This window comes from Trachypithecus francoisi, unplaced genomic scaffold (genome assembly GCF_009764315.1).
Source record: "Trachypithecus francoisi isolate TF-2019V2 unplaced genomic scaffold, Tfra_2.0 Lachesis_group20, whole genome shotgun sequence".
Taxonomy (NCBI): domain Eukaryota; kingdom Metazoa; phylum Chordata; class Mammalia; order Primates; family Cercopithecidae; genus Trachypithecus; species Trachypithecus francoisi.
Genome location: NW_022681466.1, coordinates 45,457,936 through 45,483,881, shown reverse-complemented (window position 1 = coordinate 45,483,881; position 25,946 = coordinate 45,457,936). Strand labels below are relative to the sequence as shown.

At 39.0% G+C, this 25,946-nt stretch overlaps 1 protein-coding gene across 10 annotated transcripts in view; it reads right to left on the bottom strand.

Annotated features, from left to right (window-relative positions):
* The window catches only part of CDC27 (cell division cycle 27), a 506,999-nt gene that overhangs the window by 86,036 nt on the left and 395,017 nt on the right, over positions 1-25,946 (bottom strand). For 6 of the 10 annotated variants that reach the window (XM_033184104.1, XM_033184105.1, XM_033184099.1 and 3 more), the window contains 4 exons: positions 4,792-4,999; positions 4,416-4,588; positions 1,689-1,841; positions 100-308 (listed from right to left, as the gene is read on the bottom strand). In XM_033184104.1, coding sequence (XP_033039995.1) covers positions 100-308; positions 1,689-1,841; positions 4,416-4,588; positions 4,792-4,999 — 743 coding nt within the window. Of the gene's footprint in view, positions 1-99; positions 309-1,688; positions 1,842-4,415; positions 4,589-4,791; positions 5,000-6,289; positions 6,390-14,733; positions 14,865-18,258; positions 18,374-20,832; positions 21,045-21,145; positions 21,302-22,150; positions 22,248-25,946 lie in introns of all 10 variants that reach the window. The other 4 variants (XM_033184106.1, XM_033184100.1, XM_033184108.1 and 1 more) reach the window with 3 other exon arrangements.

The window sequence follows — 25,946 nt, the reverse complement described above, 5'->3', positions numbered from 1 at the left end:
TAACCGAATTCACGACAATAAAGAGCTATCTAACAAGAACAATTAGTGAGTGCCAGCACCATCAGTAAGACTTTGTCTTTGCACTTCATTAGCACTTACCATGCATTATAATGTCTAGGATTAACTCTGATAGCATTTCGAAAGCAAGCCAATGCTTTGTCCAATTCTTCAGTTAAGACAAACTCATGCCCTAACAGAGTATAGGCATAAGCATAATTTGGATCAACTTGGATAGCTCTCTGGAAGAATTTAATTGCAATATCATGTTCCCGTTGCAGACTGAAACAGTTCCCTGCAGCACACCAGGCCTTAAAAAATGGGAACAAAAACCAAACAGAATTAAAATTTTATTTTTTTCTAAAACCAAATCTATGACTAAAATCAAGCCTCAACTTAGAACAGAAAGACAAAAATAGAGCTTCAGTAGATAGTCAATTCTAATTATTCACAGATTCCATATTTGTGAATTTGTCTGATTGCTAAAATTTATTTATAAAATCAAAATCAATACTCGTAGTGCTTTCATGGTCATCAAAAGGTATGTTCTCATTTGAGGTTGAATAATGTGACTCTACCTTCTTGTTTTAGCTCTCATGCAGAGATGACCAGGGGACAGAAACTCTGTGGGGTAGTTTAGTATAGTGCAAGAAGCTTTGGCTCTGGGGACAGCTGGACAGAATTTGAATCCCAATGCTGGCACTTTTAAGTAGGGTGGCTTCAGGCAAGTCACCTCTGAACCTCCTTCTCTCTCTCTCTTTTTTTTTTTTTTTGAGATCTGGTCTTGTTCTGTTGCCCAAGCTGAAGGGCAGCGGTGTGATCGTGGCTCAATGCAACCTCTGCCACCTAGGCTCAAGTGATCCTCCTGTCTCAGCCTCCCGAGCAGCTGGGACCACAGGCGCCAGCCCCACACCTGGCTAATTTTTGTATTTTCTGTGGAGAAGGCTTTTGCCATGTTGCCCGGGCTGGTCTTGGAACTCCTGAGCTCAAGAAGTCCGCCTGCCTCAGCCTCCCGAAGTGCTGGGATTATAGGTGTCAGCCACCACGCCCAGCAGCATTCTCTCTTTTGTAAAGAAAACAGGATCTACCAGGATGAGTTGCTTTTAGGGTTTAAAATTATAATCCACAATCTATCTCTGTTTCAAACTCTCCATCACTCCTGGGAACATTGGTTCAGTAGCACTAATTCGGTGTTCATGTTGACTACAGAATTACCGCAAATAATGAGAATTGACTGTATTTAATTCTAAGCTTAGATATGTTACAAAAGTATCATTAAATATTTTTGAAATGCAATGAAATACAATCTTACAAGATTAGAGCATGTAAATTAATTGCACCTATGTCTTACAATGACAATACTAGTTTATTTTAATTTAAAATTATTAAGTTTTTCAATCTATGTAACTTCTGCTCGATGAACTCTAATCTTGGTGACAACAGCTAATTTAACGTAGTCAAATCTTGATAAATCCTGAATGAAATATCTGCTTTGTGATTTTTCTATTTGTGAATCTGCACCGCACATTCTAGGACTGTCTCTTCCTCTCTGAGTCCCTGACTAGATAGAGAGAAAAAAAAGAAATACTTGTGGGTGACACTAAATAGTGTTTGAATTGTTTGGTTCATCTCTATCTGTTGAGGGTGATCAAAAAGGTAACTATATAAGCAAAGTATTTTGGTTAACATACCTCCGGCGAATTTTTATCCATGTCTGTTAAGTCTTTTGACAGAACTGAAAGAGCAACATCTTTTTGAAGATGCCAAAGTGTTGTAGAGTAGATTTCCATGCCTTCAACTCTGTAATTCTCAATCCTTCTAACCTCTGAGAATATTCTTTCAGCCTGAAATAAAAAAAAACTAGTAAGAGAAAATAAGTTGATATAATTTATATATATACACAGGGAAAGCCCTTGTCATTATCTTCACAGGATCTAAATGCTGCCTTGTATTATGGTTTTTATGTGAATGAATATTAACACAAGGACAAATTGAGCAATCTACTATGGTAGGTCAAATACTGATGTAACCATATTGACAGTCAACCTAGTATTTATACACAAGTCATGGTAAGAACATGAACTTTGAAAGGGAAATTTGAGTTTCTACCAAAAAGACAGAAGAGAAGTCTATACAAAGCTACAATTCAAAAGAAGAGTCAATATTTCCTTCTCAAAAACCACATTTCCAAGTGATTTTTTTGAACTTTTTTTTATTGAGAGGTTGTGCTAGAAAATTTAGAGGGAAAAAACAGGTTTAAGCTGGCTATCAATCCCATGGTTATCAATCCTATTGAGCCCTGAATACACACACCAATATTGTGTCTGCTAGGAATTATAGGCCCTACCTATTAATTACCCTTTCCTTTGCATCTCTCTCTTGACTTCAGGGTCTCTCCTCAGCTGCCTGATCAATTTTTTTCCTCATGACATTCACAGCTCCCAGAACTGTGTTTCTCTCCCTCTAAAGTTTGAGGATTTAGGTTATATAAAATCAGTTTCCTAGTTTATCAATTTACCAAGTTCAAAATTCTCAGCTGCCAGAAAAGGTCTAGGTACTAAAAAAAAAGAAAGGAAAATAAATTCTCACAGTTTAGTTTAGAATAAGGAATATCTGGACTGTTCTTAATGAAATGAATATGACAGAAAATAAGAGCATTTTAAAACTGAGTGCTTAATGCCAAGAAGTGGCCATATGATATCTGAGAATAGTTTAATGATTTGTAACTTCCTTGCAATCTCTTAAAAGTTGTAAAGGTAAGTGTGCAGCCTTGACCTGCAGGACTCAAGTGATCCTCCCACTTCAGCCTCCCAAGTAGCTGGGACCACAGGTGAGTGCCACCACACCCAGCTAATTTTTTCATTTTTTGTAGAGACAGGATCTCACTATATTGGCCAGGCTGGTCTCCAACTCCTGAGCTCAAGTAATCCCCCTTCCTTGGCCTCCCAAAGTGCTAGTATTATAGGCTTCAGCCATCACATCTGGCCAAGATTTTCATGTAGGCATGGTAACAAGATAAAAGACCTATCAGCCAAATATATGGTTTCAAAGTTTTCAGAATCTGTTGCTTCCTTTGAAAAATGATTATGGCATTGACAAAAAGAAAAATGGGAAAAAACTCATGAAATTAAGTTGAAACACAGGCTTTCTTTAGTTAAATATTTGGGTCACCACTATAACTAGGGGAAATAATAAAATTCATTTATGTTAAAGTAGCTGTGAAACAATAAATTATAAATAATTTTTTAAAGGGCTTTTCCAAACACAGTTCTTGCCTGTCTGTGTATATGCTACATACCAATAAAGGACCATAATCGAAACACGGGTTTTCTAGTAATGAATAAGACTTTCTGTCTTCAACTCTCTTTTCTGTACTATTCAAAATTAAGTTATATGAATAGGTATCCTCCGTATGTATTCTCTGCGACAAAGAACACCTTTCCTCTAGATCTTTGCATGGATCATGAAGGGAAGAGTAACGTTCCCTCTGAGGGCATAAAAACAAAAACAAAGCAAAACAAAAACACCATATTTCATTGTCCCCCAGTTTCCTCACCATGCTTCATTTTTCTGCATGACTTATTGCTACCTGTCCTTATACATTTATTGGCTTACAATTTGTCTATTGCTAGAATGTAAGCTCCACAGAGGCAAGAAATTGTCTGACTAGCAGACTCTAGAAGACAGTCCAGGATATCATATGCACAGAAATATATACTGAATAAATGAACTGAAAGCAAATTAAGCAAAAAATGAATCATATGAACTTTAATCCATATTAGAGATATTTTATTAAAATATAAGTTTCTAAAAGGTTTCTTTTTTTAAGTTGGGGGTGGAGAAAATGCTTTGGGAAGAACTGAGGGGTAATTTAAATTGGGAATTAGAATTTTCTTTGACTTTAGGTTAATCATTCTCTCCTTTTCTGGTATAGACAGATAACTTAAGCAACAAATTTAATTAAAATCCAAAGAGTAAAAGCCTTGTAATAAGGACATTGTGTCCTCAAACACAATTTTCTTCATGGCATTCTTCAAGTTTATAAAACATATTTAATGTCAAAAATTCATCCCTGTAATTAACTCTGTATATTGTAGAAAAAATATAAATCCTATTACATGGTAAATATGTATTTTCAGATACAACTGAATAGGACACACTCTACGTAAGAATGTCTGGATGACTCGGGTCTCTACAAACCTATTCCAAGAAGTTGCAAAGAATTTAAATTACTCCTTAACACAAGTAACACAAGAAAGAACTGTATCTATACATTATAAATACTGACAAAATAAATATATAGACATTATATAATAAATACTGATCTTTTAGATCTAGCCTTCTCAAGCATGGGAATTTATTTTAATGAAATTGAAATTATCCCTAGAAAGGCATATATAACCATTTTCTATACTTACTTGCATGTACTCTGAAAGTTCAAAATAGGCCCTTCCAATCTGGCACAGTACCCAACCAGTATTGTAGTGGTGAGAAGGTAGATGGCTCAAAATATTTATAGCTTCTTTGCAGTTGTATGAACACAAAGCTAAATAACCTTTCCCCATTTCACGAAGAAGGCTCATCAAACCTTCTAGGAGAAAATAATACAGTAAACAAAGGAAAAAACGCAATAAAACAGTTTGGTTCTCTAGAAAAGGTAATTACAAACTAATCTATTAAAAATTACAACATCTATATAGAAAACAATGAAGGTACTGTAATGAACATAAAGAAATTTACTTAAAATAAGTACATAATAAAATATAAAGATAATATTAAGCATTTAAAACAGACCTGCTGCTGCTTTTTGTAGATTAAAAGCCTGAATCTGAGGTGTGATTGTGGATATTTTCCCTTCTGAAATGATGGAAGAGTCCAATTTTGTAATTTCCAGGCTATCATTTATGTTAGGTTGAGTTATTCCTCCTTTGTTGGTTTTACTTTTTGTTTTTCTGTTTGGGATTTTAGGTGGAAACTTCATTTTTAATTTTTTGCTATTCTCCTGTAAAAGGGGGGAAATTTCACACTTGTTATACTCATGTATTTTAGACTACTCCTCAGCCCTTTATCCAGTATTAGATATAAAATAAATGTACAATCTTGATTAATTCTATATTTTTTTCAGAAGAGAGTTTATAAAAACAAAGGTCTTCAAAGTCATTTAATTTTAAACACAGTAATTCTGAACATAAATTACATTAACTAATAGTGATTAAGGTGTGTCAGCATTAAGTGTAGCCCTCTTGTGAAAGTATATCAAACTCTCATTTATTATTTAAAAGTAAGAAAATAAGTAGATGTAATTCTTGGCTCACTGCAACCCAACCTCTGCCTCCCAAGGTTCAAGCGATTCTACTGCTTCAGCCTCCCGAGTAACTGGGATTATAGGCATAAGCCACCGCACCTGGCCTTTGTTTTGTTTTTTGAGACAGGGTCTTATTCTGTTGCCCGGGCTGGAGTGTAATGATGTAATCAGAGCTCACCACAACCTTGACTACCCCAGGCTCAAGCGATCCTCCCACCACAGCCTCCCAAGCAGCTGGGATCAAAGAGTACCACCATCCCAGCTCATTATTTTTTTTTAGAGATGGGGTCTTGCTATGTTGACCATGCTGGTCTCGAAGTCCTAACCTCAATTGATCGGCCCACCTTGGTCTCCCATAGTGATAAAAATACAGGCGTGAGTCACTGTGTCTGCCAGATCTCCAGTTTTTTTTAACTTCTATTTTTAAATAATTTTAGACTCACTCTTCTGCAAATAATAACATCTGACATAACCATAGTATCATCATATCCAGGAAACTGAAATTAGTACAATACTATCAACTAAAGACCTTATATGGATTTCATCAGTTTTTACATAAAACCATTTGTTTGTGTGCATAGTTCTGAATGGATCTGTGTAATCAATCACCACAATCAGGATACAGGACTGTTGTACCACCACAACGAAATTCTTTTGTGCCATGATTTAATAGTAACATCCTTCCTAGAGGCCTAACTCTTACTAACTACTGATCTGTTGTCCACTACTATAATTTTGCCATTTCAAGATTATTCCTGTCATTTTTAACTTGAGAAAAAATTTTTTTTAATTGAAAAAGAATATTATATAATATTTACCAAAGGATTAATTAACTTCACAAAAATTATAGATGTCCCTCTAACTTAAAACATTCTTAAATTTGAAATAGTCTCTTTATTAACTTTTTAGGAATGGAGTCATCAATGAACAGAAATTTCATCAGGGGAAGCATTAAGTAAATGTGACATACAGAAATCTTTAAATTACCTCGGTTGTAGAGCTGTCACTAGTAAAGAGTCGTGAACTTCTTCGAGGCAGTGCATTTGGGGGAGATGCAATAGTGGGGCTCAATACCTGAGGTGTTGTACTAAAAAAAAATTATAAAGGAAGACATTAATATTTTACTTGATTTATGACCATTAACCGTTGTTTCAATTCAGGTATATTTTAAAAATACACATTAATTATGTAAGTACTCTAAAGTTGATGATTTTGATCAGTTCTTTTCGTGGTTTCTCTATGAAAACACAGTATTTAAAAATGAGGAACTCAGACTGGCTTTCCTGCTTCTCAGCTTGCAGACGGCCTCTTGTGGGACTTCAGCTTATGATCATAAGTCAGTACTCCTTAATAAACTTTCCTTCATATAAAAAATAAATAAAAATAAAATGACTTGTTACTACAAAATAGTAAAGATTATAGCACAGATCTTCACTCTCTCTGAAATTGTTAATTTGAACTAAAAATAATCCTCATAAAATTCTGGATCAATAAATGATAAGCCCATCTATAAATCAATTATTTTTACCCTTCATTTGCAACTACAAGAAATTAGAGAAAAAAGAAAAGACAGTTGGGCAAACAGTCTTAAATGTGGGGTATCTGTCAACAAATACCACTAGAACAAATGATATTTGAGAAGTCATCTCCCTGTAAATTCAAACAACTACATCAAAGGTTTATTCTGTTTAGAGCAAAAGGAGCCTCTGTACATTTTCACTTTAAAGGCAAACCCTGAGATATGAGAATTTCAATCTTAGGAGCAAGCAAACCTAAAATCTGAAACAATCGAGAATTGACAGTGGGTAAACTTACGGACTAAACTATCTAAACTTTATAATTTATGGGAAATCCTACTAGCTACCTGAGTCTGGGTCAAAGAATTTCAGAAAATAAAAAGCGATATATATTTTCATCTTTTACGATATGTACGTATATAATATGTATACATACCTCTATATATGCACGTGTGTCTATGTCTCACACACACACACACATGAATCCTTTTAATCTGCATCTGATAAACTAGGAGTTTGATAACGAAAGGCTTCCAAAGTTCAAAATCAGACTTCACTTTATGTGGAGCAAAAGACACACAACCTTTTTTTGGATGATTTAGCTAAAAGTACTATGCCATTCTAACAATCTCTAAAAGAACTTCTAAATAGAAAGAACAGACTTCTGCCAGTCATGACAGAGTAATATGGAATACACTTATTCTCCCATTTCAGATAACTACAAACTGAACCAAATATATGGAACAATGGTTTTCAGACACTGGACAATCGGCAAAACATTTCTGAGGACAGCTCTAGGGCCACCGTGCAGGAAAAAAGAATGCAAATAGAGCTCAGTGGTCCCACTGTGTTGAAAAGAAAATGTTGAGGATTTGAGAAAAGTCAAAGCAGCCAGAATTTGAAGGCAGAGCAACAGAGAGAAGAACGAGCTACAAAGAGGGGACCTACAAAGATCTGCAGAGGGCTTCTCTGGACTCTTCAGTTGAAAACTGCTCAGTGTAGGTGTTTGAGTGTTAAATAAAGAATCTGTCTGGTCCATGCCCCAGGCTCCTGAGATCTACTAAGTTCTTGGAACTCCTCAAGTGACAGGGATGTCTTTGTTATTCATTGTGAGCTCCTGGGACCCTGCCTGAATTTATGCTAATGAAGTAACTCCTAGGTAGTTTCTGGACGGGGGCTGGCCATGCTGTAAAGGTCAGTCACGTGGCCGGGCGCAGTGGCTCACGCATGTAATCCCAGCATTTTGGCAGGCCGAGGCAGGCAGATCATGAGGTCAAGAGATTGAGATCATCCTGGCCAACATGGTGAAACCCCGTTTCTACCAAAAATACAAAAATTAGCTGGGCCTGATGGCGGGTGCCTGTAATCCCAGTCACTCAGGAGGCTGAGGCAGGAGAATCACTTGAACCCGGCAGGTGGAGGTTGCAGTGAGCCAAGATCGTGCCTCTGCATTCCAGCCTGGGCGACAAGAGTGAAACTCTGTCTCAAAAAAGAAAAAGTCAACCATGTGATTAGAGGGCTGGGGCTTTGAGCCAGCAACACCAGCCTGACCTCGTCCAGGAAGGAAATTGAGTTCAATCATGTGGCCAATGATTCCATCAATCATGCCTACATAATTTAAAAATCCTAATAAAAACTTTGAACACCAAAACTTGGCTAAAATTCTTGGTTTGTAAGGATACTGATGCACTGGGAGGGCGAGTCCACAAAGAAGACATGAAAGCTCTGTATCAAGACCCTCCCATATCTAATCCTATGGATCTCCTAATTGTGTCATCTATAATAAAACTGTAATCCTAAGTATAGCACTTTCCTGGACTCTGTGAGGTGCTCTAGCAAATTACTGAATGTAAGAGGGTAGTAGGAATTCTTAAATTTGTAACCAGTTGGTCAGAAATGTGGGCGGCCTGGGGAACCCAGAACCTGCAACTGGGCAGTTCAGACAGTTCTTGTTGGGGTCAGTGATCTTAACCTGTGGTGTTTGTGCTAAGTCTGGGTAGTTAGCATCAGAATTACATTATAGTACTATTGTGAAGAAACTACCCAAAGCTGGGGAAAGTATTACTGAAAAGAAGTAGACAGAATAATTACTAGATCTCACTCCAAGCTGGGAATAGCTCATACTTTCAATAGGCAGAGTGAAGAAACTCATACTAAACAGGTTTCTGAGGAGAGTACCCAAAGGGCACTTCCTCAATAGTTGGACAAGGTTAGTCCAGACTAAGGCTACTTTTGTCTGGACAAAGTTCAAAAGGTAAGACCTGAAGGGATCAAGCTGTTTCCAAGCAACTTTACTGCATCTCAGAGTAAAACTTTAAAATACCTAAAGGAATACAAAAATATTCAGTAATCAACAATGTAAAATTTATAGCCAGGCATGGTGGCTCACACCTGTAATCCCAACAACTCGGGTGGCTGAGGTGGGAGGAATGCTTGAGGCCAGGAGTTTGAGAACAGCCTGAGCAACACAGCAAAATCCCATCTCTGCAAAACAAAAAAAAAATTAGCCACATGTGGCACGTGCCTATAGTTCCAGCTACCCGGAAAGCTGAAGTGGGAGGACCTCTTGGGTCCAGGAGTTTGAGGCTGCAATGAGCTATGATCACACCACTATACTCTAGCCTGGGCGTCAGAGTCAAAGACCCTGTCTCAAAGAAAAAAAGTAAAATTTATAATAACTGACATCCAATTAAAAAATACTAGGCATACAAAGTAGCAGGAAAATAAAATCTACAATGAAGAGGAAAAGTAATATAAGAAACACTTGGAAATAACAAAGTAACAGACTTAGTAGACAAAAACAGTAAAAAAATACAAATATATCCTATACGTTCAAAAACATAGAAGAGGCTAGATGAAGTGGCTCATGTCTGTCAGCCCAGCACTTTGGGAGGCCAAGCCAGGACTGCTTCAGGCCAGGAGGTCAAGATCAGCCTGGACAGCATAGCAAGACCTTGTCTCATAGAGAGCTTATCCTTGTCTCTACAAAAAAATAAAAATAAAAATAATTAGCCACATGTGGTGGCATGTGCCTGTAGTCCTAGCTACTCAGGAGGCTAACGCAAGAGAATCACTTGGGCCAAGGAGTTTGAGGCTACAGTGAGCCATAGTTGTGTCACTGCACTCCAGCCTGGGTGACAGTGAGACCCTGTCTCAAAAAAAAAAAAAAAAAAAAAAAACAAGGCTGGGCGCGGTGGCTCACACCTGTAATCCCAGCACTTTGGGAGGCCAAGGTGGGTATATCACGATGTCAGGAGTTTGAGATCAGCCTGACCAACATGGTGAAAACTCGTCTCTACTAAAAATACAAAAATTAGCAGGGTATGGTGGCACATGCCTGTAATCCCAGCTACTCAGGAGGCTGACGCAGGAGAATCGCTTGAACCCAGCAGGCAGAGGGTGCAGTAAGCCAGACTATGCCATTGCACTCCAGCCTGGGCAACAGAGCAAGACTCCGTCTCAAAGAAAAAAGAAAACTAAATCAATCTAGAGATGAAAGAAGAATGTCTGAAACAAAAACAAAAACAAAAAACCCAACAACATTGGATGTGGTTAATAACAGGTCTGACACTGCTGAAGAAAGATTAATTAGAAGACATAGCAATAAACACTATCCAAAATGAAACACGGAGATGAGAAAGACTGGAAACAAAAATGAAGAGAATATTAGTGAGCTGTGGGACAACTTCAAGCAATCTAATATACAAGTACTTGGAGTCCCAGAGGGAGAGATAAGACATGGACATAATATTTGAAGAAATAATGCCCCCAATTTAGCCAACTGTTATGAAAACTATAAATCCACAGATCTAAGAAGCTCAATGAATCCAAAGGCCGAGAAACAAGAAAACTACACTAGAGCACATCATAATCGAATTGCTTAAAATCAGCGATTAAAAACAAAACCTTGAAACAGAGAAAAGACATATTACTACATATAGAGGAACAAAAACGAGATTGACAGCAGATTTCTTGTCAGAAACAATATAAGCCAAAAAACCAGTGAAGTAACATCCCTAAAAAAATTGTCAATTAGAAATTCTTGGCCAGGTGTGGCAGCTGACACCTGTAACTTCAGCACTTTGGGAGGCCAAGGTGGGTATATCACGATGTCAGGAGTTTGAGATCAGCCTGACCAACATGGTGAAAACTCGTCTCTACTAAAAATACAAAAATTAGCAGGGTATGGTGGCACATGCCTGTAATCCCAGCTACTCAGGAGGCTGACGCAGGAGAATCGCTTGAACCCAGCAGGCAGAGGGTGCAGTAAGCCAGACTATGCCATTGCACTCCAGCCTGGGCAACAGAGCAAGACTCCGTCTCAAAGAAAAAAGAAAACTAAATCAATCTAGAGATGAAAGAAGAATGTCTGAAACAAAAACAAAAACAAAAAACCCAACAACATTGGATGTGGTTAATAACAGGTCTGACACTGCTGAAGAAAGATTAATTAGAAGACATAGCAATAAACACTATCCAAAATGAAACACGGAGATGAGAAAGACTGGAAACAAAAATGAAGAGAATATTAGTGAGCTGTGGGACAACTTCAAGCAATCTAATATACAAGTACTTGGAGTCCCAGAGGGAGAGATAAGACATGGACATAATATTTGAAGAAATAATGCCCCCAATTTAGCCAACTGTTATGAAAACTATAAATCCACAGATCTAAGAAGCTCAATGAATCCAAAGGCCGAGAAACAAGAAAACTACACTAGAGCACATCATAATCGAATTGCTTAAAATCAGCGATTAAAAACAAAACCTTGAAACAGAGAAAAGACATATTACTACATATAGAGGAACAAAAATGAGATTGACAGCAGATTTCTTGTCAGAAACAATATAAGCCAAAAAACCAGTAAAGGAACATTCCTAAAAAAATTGTCAATTAGAAATTCTTGGCCAGGTGTGGCAGCTGACACCTGTAACTTCAGCACTTTGGGAGGCTGAGATGGGCGGATCACCTGAGGTCAGGAATTCAAGACTAGCCTGGCCAACATGGTGAAAGCTGATCTCTACTAAAAATACAAAAATTAGCTGAGCATGATAGCGCATGCCTGTAATCCCAGCTATTCGGGAGGCCATGGCAGGAGAATTGCTTGAACTCGGTGAGCAGAGGTTGCAGTGAGCCAAGATTGCGCCACAGAACTCCAGCCCAGGCAACAAGCAAGACTCTGTTTCAAAAAAAAAAAGTAATTCTTACCTAGTAAAAATATTGTTCAAAAACAAAGATGAAATCAGAACTTTTTTTCTTATCCACAAAAGCTGAAGAAATTCATTACCGGCTGACTCGTACTATAAGAAATGGTAAAAAGGCCAGGTGCGGTGGCTCATGACTGTAAATTCTAGCACTTGGGGAGGCCCAGGCGGGAGGATCATGAGGTCAAGAGATCAGGACCATCCTGGCCAACATGGTGAAACCTCGTCTCTACTAAAAATTCAAAAATTAGCTGGGCATGGTGGCGTGCACCTGTAGTCCCAGCTACTCGGGAGGCTGAGGCAGGAGAATCGCTTTAACCCGGGAGGCAGAAGTTGCAGTGAGCCGAGATTGCGCCACTGCACTCCAGCCTGGCAACAGAGTGAGACTCCATCTCAAAAAAAAAAAAAAAAAAAAAAGAAATGTTAAAAAGAAGTCCTTCAACATGAAGGAAAATGGTTTCAGATCGAAATCTGGATCTATAGAAGTAATGGGCACCAGAAATATTAGTTATGTTTGTAAATATAAAATAGACTTCTTTTTCTCATTTAAAAAAATTTCAGCCAGGCATGGTGGCTCACACCTGTAATCCCAGCACTTTGGGAGGCTGAGGCAGGTGGATCACTTGAGGTCAGGAGTTCGAGGCCAGCCTGGCCAATATGGTGAAACCTTGTCTCTACTAAAAATATAAAAATTAGCCGGGCATGGTGGCGCATGCCTGTAATCCCAGCTACATGGGAGGCTGAGGCAGTAGAGTTGCTTGAATTGGGGAGGTGGAGGTTACAGTGAGTCAAGATTGCACCACTGTGCTACAGCCTGGGTGACAGAGCGAAACTGCGTCTAAAAAACAAAAACAAAATTAAAAAACCTCTATAAAAGATAACTGACTGTTTAAGGCAGAAACCACAACCACAATAAGGCACTGGGGGTTTATAACATACACAGAAATTAAATATATTACGACTATCCCTCTCATAAAGACTAAGAGAGGAGCATGAAAGAATACTATTGTAAGATTCTATACTATACATGAAATGGTCTATTATTTGAAGGCAAACCTTGATAAGTTAAAATGTATACTACAAACTCCAAACAACCTCTAAAATGGCAAAATAAAGAGCAATTGCTAATAAGGCAATATTGAATTGTAACTCCCCAAAAGATATGTTGAAGCCCTAAGCCCCAGTACACATCAATGTGATTTTATTTGGAAATCTGGTTTTTGCAGATGTCATTGAGTTAAGCTGTGGATATCTGGGTTGACCCTAATCCAATATAACTGTTGTCTTTACAAGAAGAGAGATATTTAGATAGAGAAACACACATGGAAGATGATCATGTGAAGACAGAGGTAGATACTGAGTTATACTGTCACATGCTAAAGAACATCTGGAGTTACCAGAAGCTGGACGAGGCAAGGAAAAATCCTCCTCTAGAGATTTTGGAAGGGGTACAACTCTGCCAACACCTTGACTTTGGACTTACGGCTTTACAACCGTAAGATAATAAGTATCTGTTGTTTTAAGATACTAAGTTGTGATACTTTATTATGGCAGCCCTAGAAAACTAATACAGGCAATTAAGGAGATAAAATGGAATCAACAATACAAAGAATACAAAATTATTAAGAGTGGATGTTGGTCAGGCGCGGTGGCTCATGCCTGTAATCCCAGCACTTTGGGAGGCTGAGGCGGGGGGATCACCTGAGGTTGGGAGTTCGAGACCAGCCTGACCAACATGGAGAAACCCTGTCTTTACTAAAAATACAAAATTAGCTAGGTGTGGTGACGCATGCTTGTAATCCCAGCTACTCAGGAGGCTGAGGCAGGAGAATCACTTGAACCCGGGAGGCAGAGGTAGTGGTGGGCCGAGATCACACCATTGCACTCCAGCCTAGGCAACAAGAGTGAAACTCCATCTCCGAAAATAAATAAATAAATAAATAAATAAATAAATAATAAAGAGATGATGTTTATTAGTGTAAGTCTATTTGTTTGACTCTACGTGAAATGTACAAATCAGAAATTATTTTTACATATAATGTTGTTTTGCAGGAGGCTTCAAGTTCCTTCTCACAACAGAGTCTCAGGCAATTACTGCAAGCTGGCACTCAAGGGAATTAGACTTACCATTCTGGGAGCATTACAGGAGCATAGAGGTCTTTTAGATAGTCAAGGAGGCATATGCAAACCTGTGTCTGTTTTAAAATTTAGGTACATGTTCACAATTTTAGAAAAGAGAAAGAAAACTGTATCTTTCTTTTAAAATGTTAGCTATAATCTACTGAGTCCTTGAATAAGCAAAAGAAAATCCTATCTCACACCATTACTGTGTGGAAACGGATTTATTATTTAAGGGTTTATTTGTCTGTTATTTTTATAATCTGTTTATAGACATGCGTAATGTGGGAATGGGAGTATGAAACCTATCTGTACCTAAACTATAGAGAGGGTCATATGCATAAGAAAATTACAAATCCATAAGGCAATCAGAGTAGACTAAAACGCTGCTTTAGTTAAGCATTGTCTTCTGTGCATTACAAAACTCAACTCAAAATTACACTAGTGTTATGAGAGGTTTCAAATTTTACATATTCAAAATTTACAGTAGTTATTCTAGAATCCATGAGAGTCACTATCTGCCTAAATTGAAGAAATATAAAGAATCAAGTTTTACGGCAAGAAAAGCTGAATAATTACAATGATAAATACCTTGTTTGTGGACCAGAACTTTGTGTTTGTGCAAGAATTGGAGTTACCTCTCGGCTGTTTCCACTCTGTGAGAAGACAGACTTTGCTCCAGTTTGGCCGATTCTGGCAACAGACTGTAAAACACAAAAAGTCTAAGGTTTGTGAATTACAGGCTGCACTGTAAATGATAAGACACCACAACGCTCCCATCTACATTTTCTCAATACACGCAGCCATAATATACTGTCACCTTAAAGATAAACTATTTATATCATTATTGTTGGTTATTGTTACATTAGTATGAACATTAGTCTATTTCCTTGTTTTAACCTCAGAGTATTTTTACCTCTATAATATCTTTTCATCTTTTGCTTTTAGTTTCAAAGGCTAAAAATCCCCAGAAGCTATTCTTTTCATCTCATTGTGACCATCCTCCATTTATTACATACCTTCTCTATTTGGGGTTAAGTACTAAAAAATTTTAAGACAGCTAAATTCTCAAGATTTATGATTTATCTCATTATACACAGAAAAAATAATGATACAGTAATATTTTATACTCCTTTGGCACTTGGTAACAGTTCTAGAGGAGTTCAGAGGAGTAGATTTTAAAAAACAACCATCCGATTACTTTCCAAAATCTAAGGATATTGTTCTTTAGACTTAATATTGCTTAGTTTTTCTAATCTTTCATTAATTGGTCTCTGTTCCCTTGGAGAAAAAGTCTTTGCTTGGCTCTTCAGTCTTCTCTAATTTATTCCCTTATTTCTATTCATTTCCACCATCTAGCTTCTTTAAATGATCTATGACTATTGTATCAGTGCACTGCTTCTCTCCTTTGGCTACCAGAGAATTTTCTTCAAAACTTACTATTACCCTGATATCCTGTACATAATCCTCAAACTGCATATTATAAATAATCACTAATAATCACTGTCTCATCAGCTATGAAAACCTTATTTTAGCCTTTCCCACATTCAACATCACTGATCGTGCCCTACTTTTTGAAACTTTGTGTTACTTCCAAAACACTGTATTATTTGTCCTGCCACTTCATTTGCTGGCCCTTTATCCTTCTACTATTTTTAAATTAGGTTTACGCTGTTCTCCTTAGCTACTCTTTCTTTCCCTAGGAGAGCCTGGTCATTTTAATAGCTTCAATTATTATTTCTATCAGCAGCTCACATTTTTTCCTTTTTGACTAACTTTCTACTGAATATTTTCACCTACTGTACCACCACTTCAAAATAAAACTTCATAAGCCTTTCTCCACCTTTTCCAAATTGGAATCACTACATTCATCCAAGGGACAAAACTCAAGTCAATTATGGCCCTTCCTTATTTATCAAAGAACTATGTACACTGCACTCACTACCTGGTTTGATATTTTCAGTTGACACTGCATGCAGACCTACATGCGTGACTTTTCTGCGAATGTCTTGTATAAAGTAAGAGGAGAACAGAGGCAGAAGAGGATGAGACAGCAATCTTATTTGGGCACTAAAATCATGTGCCTACCTCCTGCCTTAACTTGCTTTGGTTATTATGGTTATTATGGCTCTTCCAGTCTTGGCCTACTTCACCTGGCATGCTACCTACCATTTTGCTTTGCCTTCTTCATAACTGTAATGTTTAAAACAATACATACACAAACTATTTTGCAGTCCCTTTTAAGTATTCTTGGAGTTCCTATTATCACTCACTAAGGAGTTATTACAGAAAAATCTTTTGCAGATTCTAAGGATGTTCAGGAGTAAAATAGTAAAAAACAACTATAAGAAGAAACATGTTTCTATTAAGGTAAAGAGGCTATAACTGTTATTCACATATTAGTATGACTTGTAGCTTCCATTTCTTGAATATCTGTGAAGCATGGCAATAGGTATTTTATAGAGAGAGCCTAATTTGAATCTCACAGAAGTTACCTTGTGCCACAGATATGCTTTTAAAAAATGGTACTTTAGCCTCTATTTCCATATACCTATATAAGGGAACATTATAAAACAAGAGCCTCAGCTGGGCAGTGACTCATGTTTATAATCCTAGCACTCTGAAAGGTCAAGGCAGGATTGCTTGAGCCCAGGAGTTTGAGCCCAGCCCTGGCAACACAGTTAGATTCTGTCTCTCCAAAAATAAAAGTTAAAAAAATTAGCTGGGTGTGGTGGTGCACACCTATAGTCCTAGGTACTTGGGAGGCTAAGGTGGAAGGATCTTAGCCTCCACCTGAGCCTGGGAGGTTGAGGTTACAGTGAGTCATGGTCGCACCACTGCACTCCAGTCTGGGCAGCAGAGTGAGACCCTGTCTCATTAAAAAAAAAAAAAAAAAAAAAAAAAAAGGCCTCATGATGCTTGCTGCAATATTTACTAAGTATATACCAAATATTTTTCATTTTCATTTTAAAACTATATATTCATGATCTATCACAAATATCTTACTATTAGAAATATCTGGCTTTACCTGAGAGATTTTTTTCATATAATTATTAGTGTTATTAAAAAAACATAAGAGGCCGGGCACGGTGGCTCAAGCCTGTAATCCCAGCACTTTGGGACGCCGAGACGGGCGGATCACGAGGTCAGGAGATCGAGACCATCCTGGCTAACACAGTGAAACCCCGTCTCTACTAAAAAATACAAAAAACTAGCCGGGCGAGGTGGCGGGTGTCTGTAGTCCCAGCTACTCGGGAGGCTGAGGCAGGAGAATGGTGTGAACCCAGGAGGCGGAGCTTGCAGTGAGCTGAGATCCGGCCATTGCACTCCAGCCTGGGTGACACAGCGAGACTCCGTCTCAGAAAAAAACAAAACAAAACAAAACAAAAAACAACAAAAAAACATATATACACAGTGGTGGAGACAAGTAAAAACTATGGCAGACATAATTTCTGTTGTTTATATTCAAGTAATATAAACAATCTTAATTTTGTTTTTTTAAAAAGGAAATTAAAAAGTAAAAATATGAATATGTTTATTTAACTATACGCTGAAATAAACTAAAATTGTGAGATACAGTCTTACTTGGCCAAAAGAGTAAGAAGTCTGCCTCTTACTATAACCAAGAGGCTACAACAATGACATTCTTTTATATTTAGATCAACAAATCTAAGGCAAAAGCAATTATATAAAGTTAGATTTTCCCTGAAATTACCTGAAAGATTAAAATAAACAAGTTGCTTTATTTATTTTTATTTTTTTATTTTTATTTTTATTTTTTTTTGAGGAGGAGTCTCGCTCTGTCGCCCAGGCTGGAGTGCAGTGGCGGGATCTCAGCTCACTGCAAGCTCCGCCTCCCGGGTTCCCGCCATTCTCCTGCCTCAGCCTCCGGAGTAGCTGGGACTACAGGCGCCCGCCACCTCGCCCGGCTAGTTTTTTGTATTTTTTTAGTAGAGACGGGGTTTCACCATATTAGCCAGGATGGTCTCGATCTCCTGAACTCGTGATCCGCCCGTCTCGGCCTCCCAAAGTGCTGGGATTACAGGCTTGAGCCACCGCGCCCGGCCAACAAGTTGCTTTAATCAATACCCAAACTGCATTTTACATGGAAAATACCTTTTTTGAAGGGGCTCCGGTGGATGGCATGTCAATTACAGAAGGTGTGTTAGTGTAGTTTTGTAAATAGGATCCATCTCCAGGACTTGGGGTTTCTAATGGCAAAATCCCAAAACTGAGAAGAGGTTGAAATCAAGGTGTCAAAAAGTCATCAAGGCATATATAAAGCAGCAGTATACTTAAATTAGATGGTCTAAAAGGAAGAGAATGGCAAATCAGTCTTAGGAACAGTGAGGATCTGAGGGGCAGATTAAAAATAAGCTGTGAGGCCGGGCGCGGTGGCTCAAGCCTGTAATCCCAGCACTTTGGGAGGCCGAGACGGGCGGATCACGAGGTCAGGAGATCGAGACCATCCTGGCTAACACGGTGAAACCCCGTCTCTACTAAAAAATACAAAAAAGTAGCCGGGCGAGGTGGTGGGCGCCTGTAGTCCCAGCTACTGGGGAGGCTGAGGCAGGAGAATGGCATGAATCCGGGAGGCGGAGCTTGCAGTGAGCTGAGATCCGGCCACTGCACTCCAGCCTGGGCGACAGAGCGAGACTCCGTCTCAAAAGAAAAAAAAAAAAAAAAAAAAAAAAACTGTGAATATAGACTATTCCACCCACCATAACTAAAACTAAAAAAAGCTGTCAAACAAGGAACTAAAGTGAGCAACAATGACTGATCTCAGGAGATTTATTAGAAATAAAGAAGAGTAGCTTTATAAATCTAAGATCCAAATGATCAGATTACTTCAAATTCTTGGAATTTATGGGATTTAGACACAACTACAGAGAAAATGTCTCTAGAGACCATTAGATAACAATAACTCTCCAGAGTGGCAATCTCATGGTCATGCTATTTTAGTAGTTCCCTGGCCTCAGGACCTGATCCATAGAATTTCTTCTAGTAGATATAGATATAGATATAGATATTTTTTTTTTTGAGACAGAGTCTTGCTCTGTTGCCCAGGCTGGGGTGCAGTGGCATGATCTCAGCTCACTGTAACCTCCACCTGCTGGGTTCAAACGATTCTTGTGCCTCAGCCTCCCAACTACTTGGGATTACATGTATCTGTCACCACGCCTGGCTAATTTTTGTAATTTTAGTAGAGCTAGGGTTTCACCATGTGGGCCAGACTGGTCTTGAGCTCCTGGTCTCAAGTAATCTGCCTATCTCAGCCTCCCAAAGTGCTGGGATTACAGGCATGAGCCACCATGCCCAACCCGTTCTAGCACATAATTTTTCATTTTGATACTTTTGGATATGTATCCTCTGGGCTGAGTTCCTGTATTTATATATACATATACTACTACTAATTTTGATAAAATATTTTATATTAATAGGTGTGACAGCTAGGTTCAGTAGCTCACGGTAATCCTAGCACTTTGGGAGGCCATGGCAGGAGGATCACTAAAGGCCAGGAGTTCCAGATCAGCTTGAGCAACACAGCAAGACCCCATCTCTACAAAAAAACTTAAAAAATTAGCCAGGTATGTTGGCATGTGCCTGTAGTCCTAGCTACTCAGGAGTCTGAGGCAGGAGGATCGCTTGAGCCCAGGAATTTGAGGCTGCAGTGAGCTATGATTGTGCCATTGCACTCTAACCTGGGTGACAGAGTGAGATCCTGTCTCAAACAAAAAACAGTAGGTGTCAAATTTCCTCGATGTTTTGGAAAAGAACATTTTAATAGCAACCAATGGTGCTCTGATTATAATATTTCATGAGGCTCACTGCTATCCAATAATGCACAGTCATAGACAGTATTTCTTAATGTGTTTACTACCTAAGAGTTTTACATTTTTCTCCAATTTTTTTTTTTGAGACGGAGTCTTGTCCTGTCTCCTAGGCTGGACTGCAGTGGTGCCATCTCGGCTCACTGCAACCTCTACCCACTGTAACCTCTGCCTCCCGGGTTCAAGTGGTTCTCTTGCCTCAGCCTCCCGAGTAGCTGGATCTATAGAAGCATGCCACCACGCCCGACTAATTTTTTTGTATTTTTAGTAGAGATGGGGTTTCGCCATGTTGGCCAGGATGGTCTTGATCTCCTGACCTCGTGATCCGCCCACCTCGGTCTCCCAAAGTGCTGGGATTACAGGTGTGAGCCACCGTGCCCAGCCAATCCAATATTTAATATCAATTTTTTTTGAGTGGGAGTTTTGCTGTGTTACCCAGGCTGGAGTGTAGCAGCTCCATCTCGGCTCACTGCAACCTCCGCCTCCTGGGTTCAAGCAATTCTCCTGTCTCAGCCTCCCGAGTAGCTGGGATTACAGGCGCCCACCACCACACCCAGCTAATTTTTATGTTTTTAGTAGAGACAGGGTTTCACCATGTTGGCCAGGCTGGTCTCGAACTCCTGACCTCAGGTGATCTGCCTGCCTTGGCCTCCCAAAGTGCTGGGATTACAGGCGTGAGCCACCGCACCTGTCAACATCATCATGTGCTGTTTTTTACTTCATTTTCTGAAAACAGAATGCCCCTGTTCCCATACTGATTTAGAAGTTGCCATTACAATAATCTGCATTACAAACAATATGAGTTATTATAAGATTAGTTAGTACTACAGCACATTTGAAAGTATCTTGTTTGACTTACCTTGGGGTTAATGGGCTAAGAGCTGCTGGTCCTCCTAATAAACTTCGACCAGTTTTTGGTTTATTTTGAACCTGTTTAGATAATATGGAAGTTCCTGTTCCCAGTGGGACAGTATCAGATCAAATTACAGCTGAATCAATATAAGACACTGGGGAATCTGTATTCAAGGAGTACTTTGAATTGGAAGATTCTAAATTCAATCTGTTTAATTCCTGAAACAGAAAATTTCTACCAAGTCATTCACAACATATTATTTAGTTCAGATCATTCTTTGCAGTTTTCATAATATTTTGAACACTCGAATATAAGACACAATTGTGTCCTGGGGTATTTCCGTAAGAACTGTCTCAGGCTGTCTGTGAGATAAACTATGATTAGGTACTTGTGTTGTGCAAGAGTTGGGCAGACAGTTTGCTAAAGTTCTGTAAAGATGTGAATTTAAATGTTTGGTCGGGATCTGGCGTTTCACCTGTGAAGACCAAAAAAAAAAAAAAGTTTGTCTCTGAGGAAGTGACGAATACATTTTTTTCAAGTAAGAATAAGTTAGTGGAAATAGGAAATAGGCCTTATCCAAAATTTTAAATTCTCCTGTCCACTTCTGCTAATCAAATTTACTCCCTAAAAGCCCATCTATCAATATATCATAAAAGTTTACTAGTAAGATAAAGCTGTAAATTTAGAAAATAAACTACAAGAACACTAATTTTAAACATAACAAATCACAGAAAAATGCAGATTTCTCTGTTTGTTTTAAAGCTGAAAATAAGTAGATCTCATTTTTCTCAAAGTAGGAGATGTGGTTGAAGAGTTAAAACCCATTATATTTTACAGTGAAGGTTGAAGCCCTTCTCTCTCTCTCTCTCTCTCTCTCTATATATATATATATAGATGCAACAATGTTGAAAAATGGTCCTTCATGTATCTCAAATGTACTGAGAAATTCTCTCCCTATACTGTTCAGGTCTTGTAAGTTTCTGCTCCAGGCATTCTCTTAATTACATTAGAAATTCTATTAATTTTCTTATTCAGAAAGCAATTTTTGCTAGTGTTAAACACACAATATAACCCATTCTAGAGGACACCAGCTACTTGAAAGTAGATTGACTAAACAGAAAATCTACTGTATTTAATCTTTGTGTAATTTTCAGCTATATGATTCTTGAAACATACCTATGATTCTAACTTATTTTTTATTTTCCAATTTTAACTTGGAAAAATACTTTTCTTGGGGGTAGATGATCTGTATTGCTCTCCAAAAATTAAGTAGTGGGAAAAAAGGAGATGGGAACCCATCCACCTCTCAACCCCACCCACCTACCTATTTCACATAATGATTCAAAAGGAGACCAGAGGAAAGATTTAAACTAAGGCCCTTTTGGTAACATTCTGATCCTTTGGCAAGCCGATCTGTCTTGCTGTGGAGAGAAACAAGTAGATTAAATAAGCTACAAACCTCAAAACTTTTATCATAAACTTTTAGTACAAAAAATTAGGTAAAAGTTACAGAAGTTCGGAGAGCACTCTTTGTGATGCTTCTCTAAATTACCAATTTCTCCTATCTGCTAATCTCCAAATCAAGTGAAAGCAAATAGAACATGAATCAAAAGAAATGCTTACAAAATAAACTATCATTGCCTTCTTGAATATTACTATTACTTTAAACTTCCTGTCAGATATTAGAGTTATTAAGGGAAATACAAAGAACATTCAAATTCTTCAGTATTATTATTATTTTTTCTTTTTGGAACAAGGTCTGGCTCTATTATACAGGCTGAAATGCAGTGGCATGATCTTGGCTCACTGCAACCCGTATTTCCCAGGCTAAAGCCATCCTCCTACTTCAGCCTCCTAAGCAGCTGGGACTACATGTGTATATCACCACATCAAGCTAATTTTTGCTTTTAGAGACCAGGTTTTGCCATGATGCCCAGGTGGGTCTTGAACTCATGAGCTCAGGTGATTTACCTGTCTTGGCCTTCCAAAATGCTGGGATTACAGGTGTGAGCCACCACACCTGGCCTTTTTGTATTTTTTGTAGAGATGGGGTTTTGCCATGTTGCCCAGGCAGGTCTCGAACTCATAAGCTCAAGTGATCTGTCCACCACAGCCTCCCAAAGTGCTGGAATTACAGACGTGACCCACCACACTTGGCCTTAATTTTTAACATAACATTCCCAATGGTAATTCTGAAAGTGATTTAAATGCTTTAAATATAGCATAAATGATCAGTTTTTTTTTTTCCAGGCTTAATTCACTTTATTTTTCTTGTATAAAAACCCTATGTTGTAGCCACAGCCCGAGCCTGGATCCTCTGCAGAGAGACTCTGGTGTGGGTCTTGAGGAGGTCGTCAGTGAATTCCTGACAGGGAAACTTGGTGAATAGTCTCCTTCCAGAGGTCCAGGGTCAGGTAGTTGTAGGTCTTAGAGATGGCATCAAAGGTGGCCTTGGCGAAGTTGCTCAGGGTGGCAGTGCAGCCCTTGGCTGGGGTATAACCATCATTGATATCAGCCATCATGAGCAGCTTCTTGGGCACAGATGCCGAGAAGATGCCAGTGCCCCTGGGGGCAGGGATGAGGCGCACCAGCACAGAGCTGCAGTGGCCTGTCACCTTGCAAGGGATGGTGTGGGGCTTGCCATTCTCATTCCCCAGTAACCTCTGAACACGGGGACAATGGAGAGCTTGGCCAGGATGATGATGGCCCCACAGATGGCAGTGGCCACCTCCTCCGAGCATTTAACATGCAGACTGATGTGGCCATTGTAGTCCTCGATGGCAACAAACGCCTCGAACCTGGTGCCCTGGCCGGTGCGGGTCTGCTTAATCTTCAAAACCTTGTCCTTGAGAGAGGCTCCCAGGAAAAAGTCAACGATCTCAGATTCCTTGATGGGCAGGGAGAAGAGACAGATCTATTCCAGGGACTTGATCTTCATGTCCTTGACCAGGCGGTCCAGCTTGGCGACGGGAATCCACTCCTTATCCTCGGCCTTGCCTCCATGAGCTCCGTGGCCTTGACCTCGGCCCCGGATGCCACTGCCGAAACCTCTGCGGAAGCCGCTGTGGTTCCCCATCCCAGGGTCCCCGGGACCCCCCACCCCCGGCTGCACCGGCATCATTCACCATTTGGTGTGTTCTCGGATGAGAGTTTTTTCTTTTTTTTAAAACAAAGTAGAGGTGGTAGGTCTTTTTCCTCCCCTCCCCCCTCAAGATCTGTTTGTGGAGGATCTGCTTCCTTAACGAAAAGGACATTTTATGTTTCTTTGTAAATCAGGTGTGTAAATGCTTACATATGGAATCTGGACAATATCCCTGGGAACATTTATATTTGGAAAAATCTGGGGATTATCAGAACAGTATTGCTGCCTCTTTAGATTTTTTTTTTTTTTTTTTTTTTAGAATCTGGCTCTGTTGCCCAGGCTGGACAGCAATCTCAGCTCGCTGCAACCTCTACCTCCTGGGTTCAAGTGATTTTCATGCCTCAGCCTCCCGAGTAGGTGGGATTACAGGTGCACACCACCATGCTGACTAATTTTTATATTTTAGTGGAGACAGGATTTCACCATGTTGGCCAGGCTGTTCTCGAAGTCCTGGACTCAAGTGATCCGCCCGCCACAGCCTCCCAAAGTGTTGGGATTACAGGCGTGAGCCACAGCACATGGTCGCTAATTATTCAATAGAGAGATGAAAGGGGACAAAGATGTAAGAAAAGTAAACTGCTGGGGTACTCTAAACTTAGATCAAAGTTTTTATTAAAATTGAGTCATACACACAAAACCTAGCCAGAAGTTTCCTAAAGAACTGGCATAAAAAATATTATTTAAGTGGTATTGGGAAGAAATAGGTTAATTTAGGAATCAGACTTAGTATCAGTTGTATCCTAAACATAGAAGTCTCATATGCTATAATAGACAAAAAGACTAAAAAATGTTTATCCTGGAGATAGAAAAGAAAACCTAACACACCTTAGCTACAAAACCACATATATGTATAGATTACTAGGTGCAATTCTGGTATATAATGGCTAAAATGAAAAGCCAGGATTGGGGTAGGGTGGTTCCACTTTTGATACTCAATCTTTAAATCTTGATGATGAATAAAAATAACCCTTGGCTGGGTGTTGTGGCTCATGCCTGTAATCCCAGCGTTTTGGGAGGCTGAGGTGCCAGGACTGCTTGAGCCCAGGAGCTTAAGACCAGCCTGGGCAACATAGGGAGACCCATATCTACCAAAATCAGAAAAATATAAAAGAACCCATCCATATTCCTCTGAAGAAGGAGAAAATAAAACTTTCTTCTTTACATATATGTATACATACACACACATACCTTTCTGAGGAGCTGATTTAACTGCAACTTAAAAAAAAAAACTTTATTAATGATTTTATCTTAAAATAATAATACACATATAGTTCAGTGCCACATGACATTCTGTTCAAGGACAGATCACATGTATGACAATAGTCCCATAAGATTATTTGTTTTGTTTTGAGATGGGGTTTCACTCTTGTTGCCCAGGCTGGAGTGCAATGGCATGATCTCAGCTCACTGCAACCTCCACCTCCCAAGTTCAAGTGATTCTCCTGTTTCAGCCTCCCCAGTAGCTGGGATTACAGGCTTATGCCACCACGCCCAGCTAATTTTTGCATTTTTAGTTGAGGTGGGGTTTCACCATGTTAACCAGGCTGGTCTCAAACTCCTGACCTCAAGTGATCCAACCATCTCAAAGTGCAAGGATTACACGTGTGAGCCACCACGTCCAGCGGTCTTTCAAACATAGCTATATCCTATAGCTTTTCTCAACCAAATCATTGTATATCCTCCCTACTTTCCCAGCACCATTTAATGAAAATCAAACAAAAAAAATTTTTAATTGCCTATTAAGTTTAGACCATTTAAATTGGTTGAAAAGCACAGGTTGGATGACCATATTCTCTGATTTTCTATGAAGATTCTAATTTCAAAGAGTCTATCTTGCTAAACTCTCTTGTATATATGTGTATATGTATATACACATATATATACACACATTCATACCGGTTTTAGGTCCAAAAAACTATGGCAATCATAGCCATAAGGAAAACAGACCAAAAATATGACCTGGGCGCAATGGCTGACA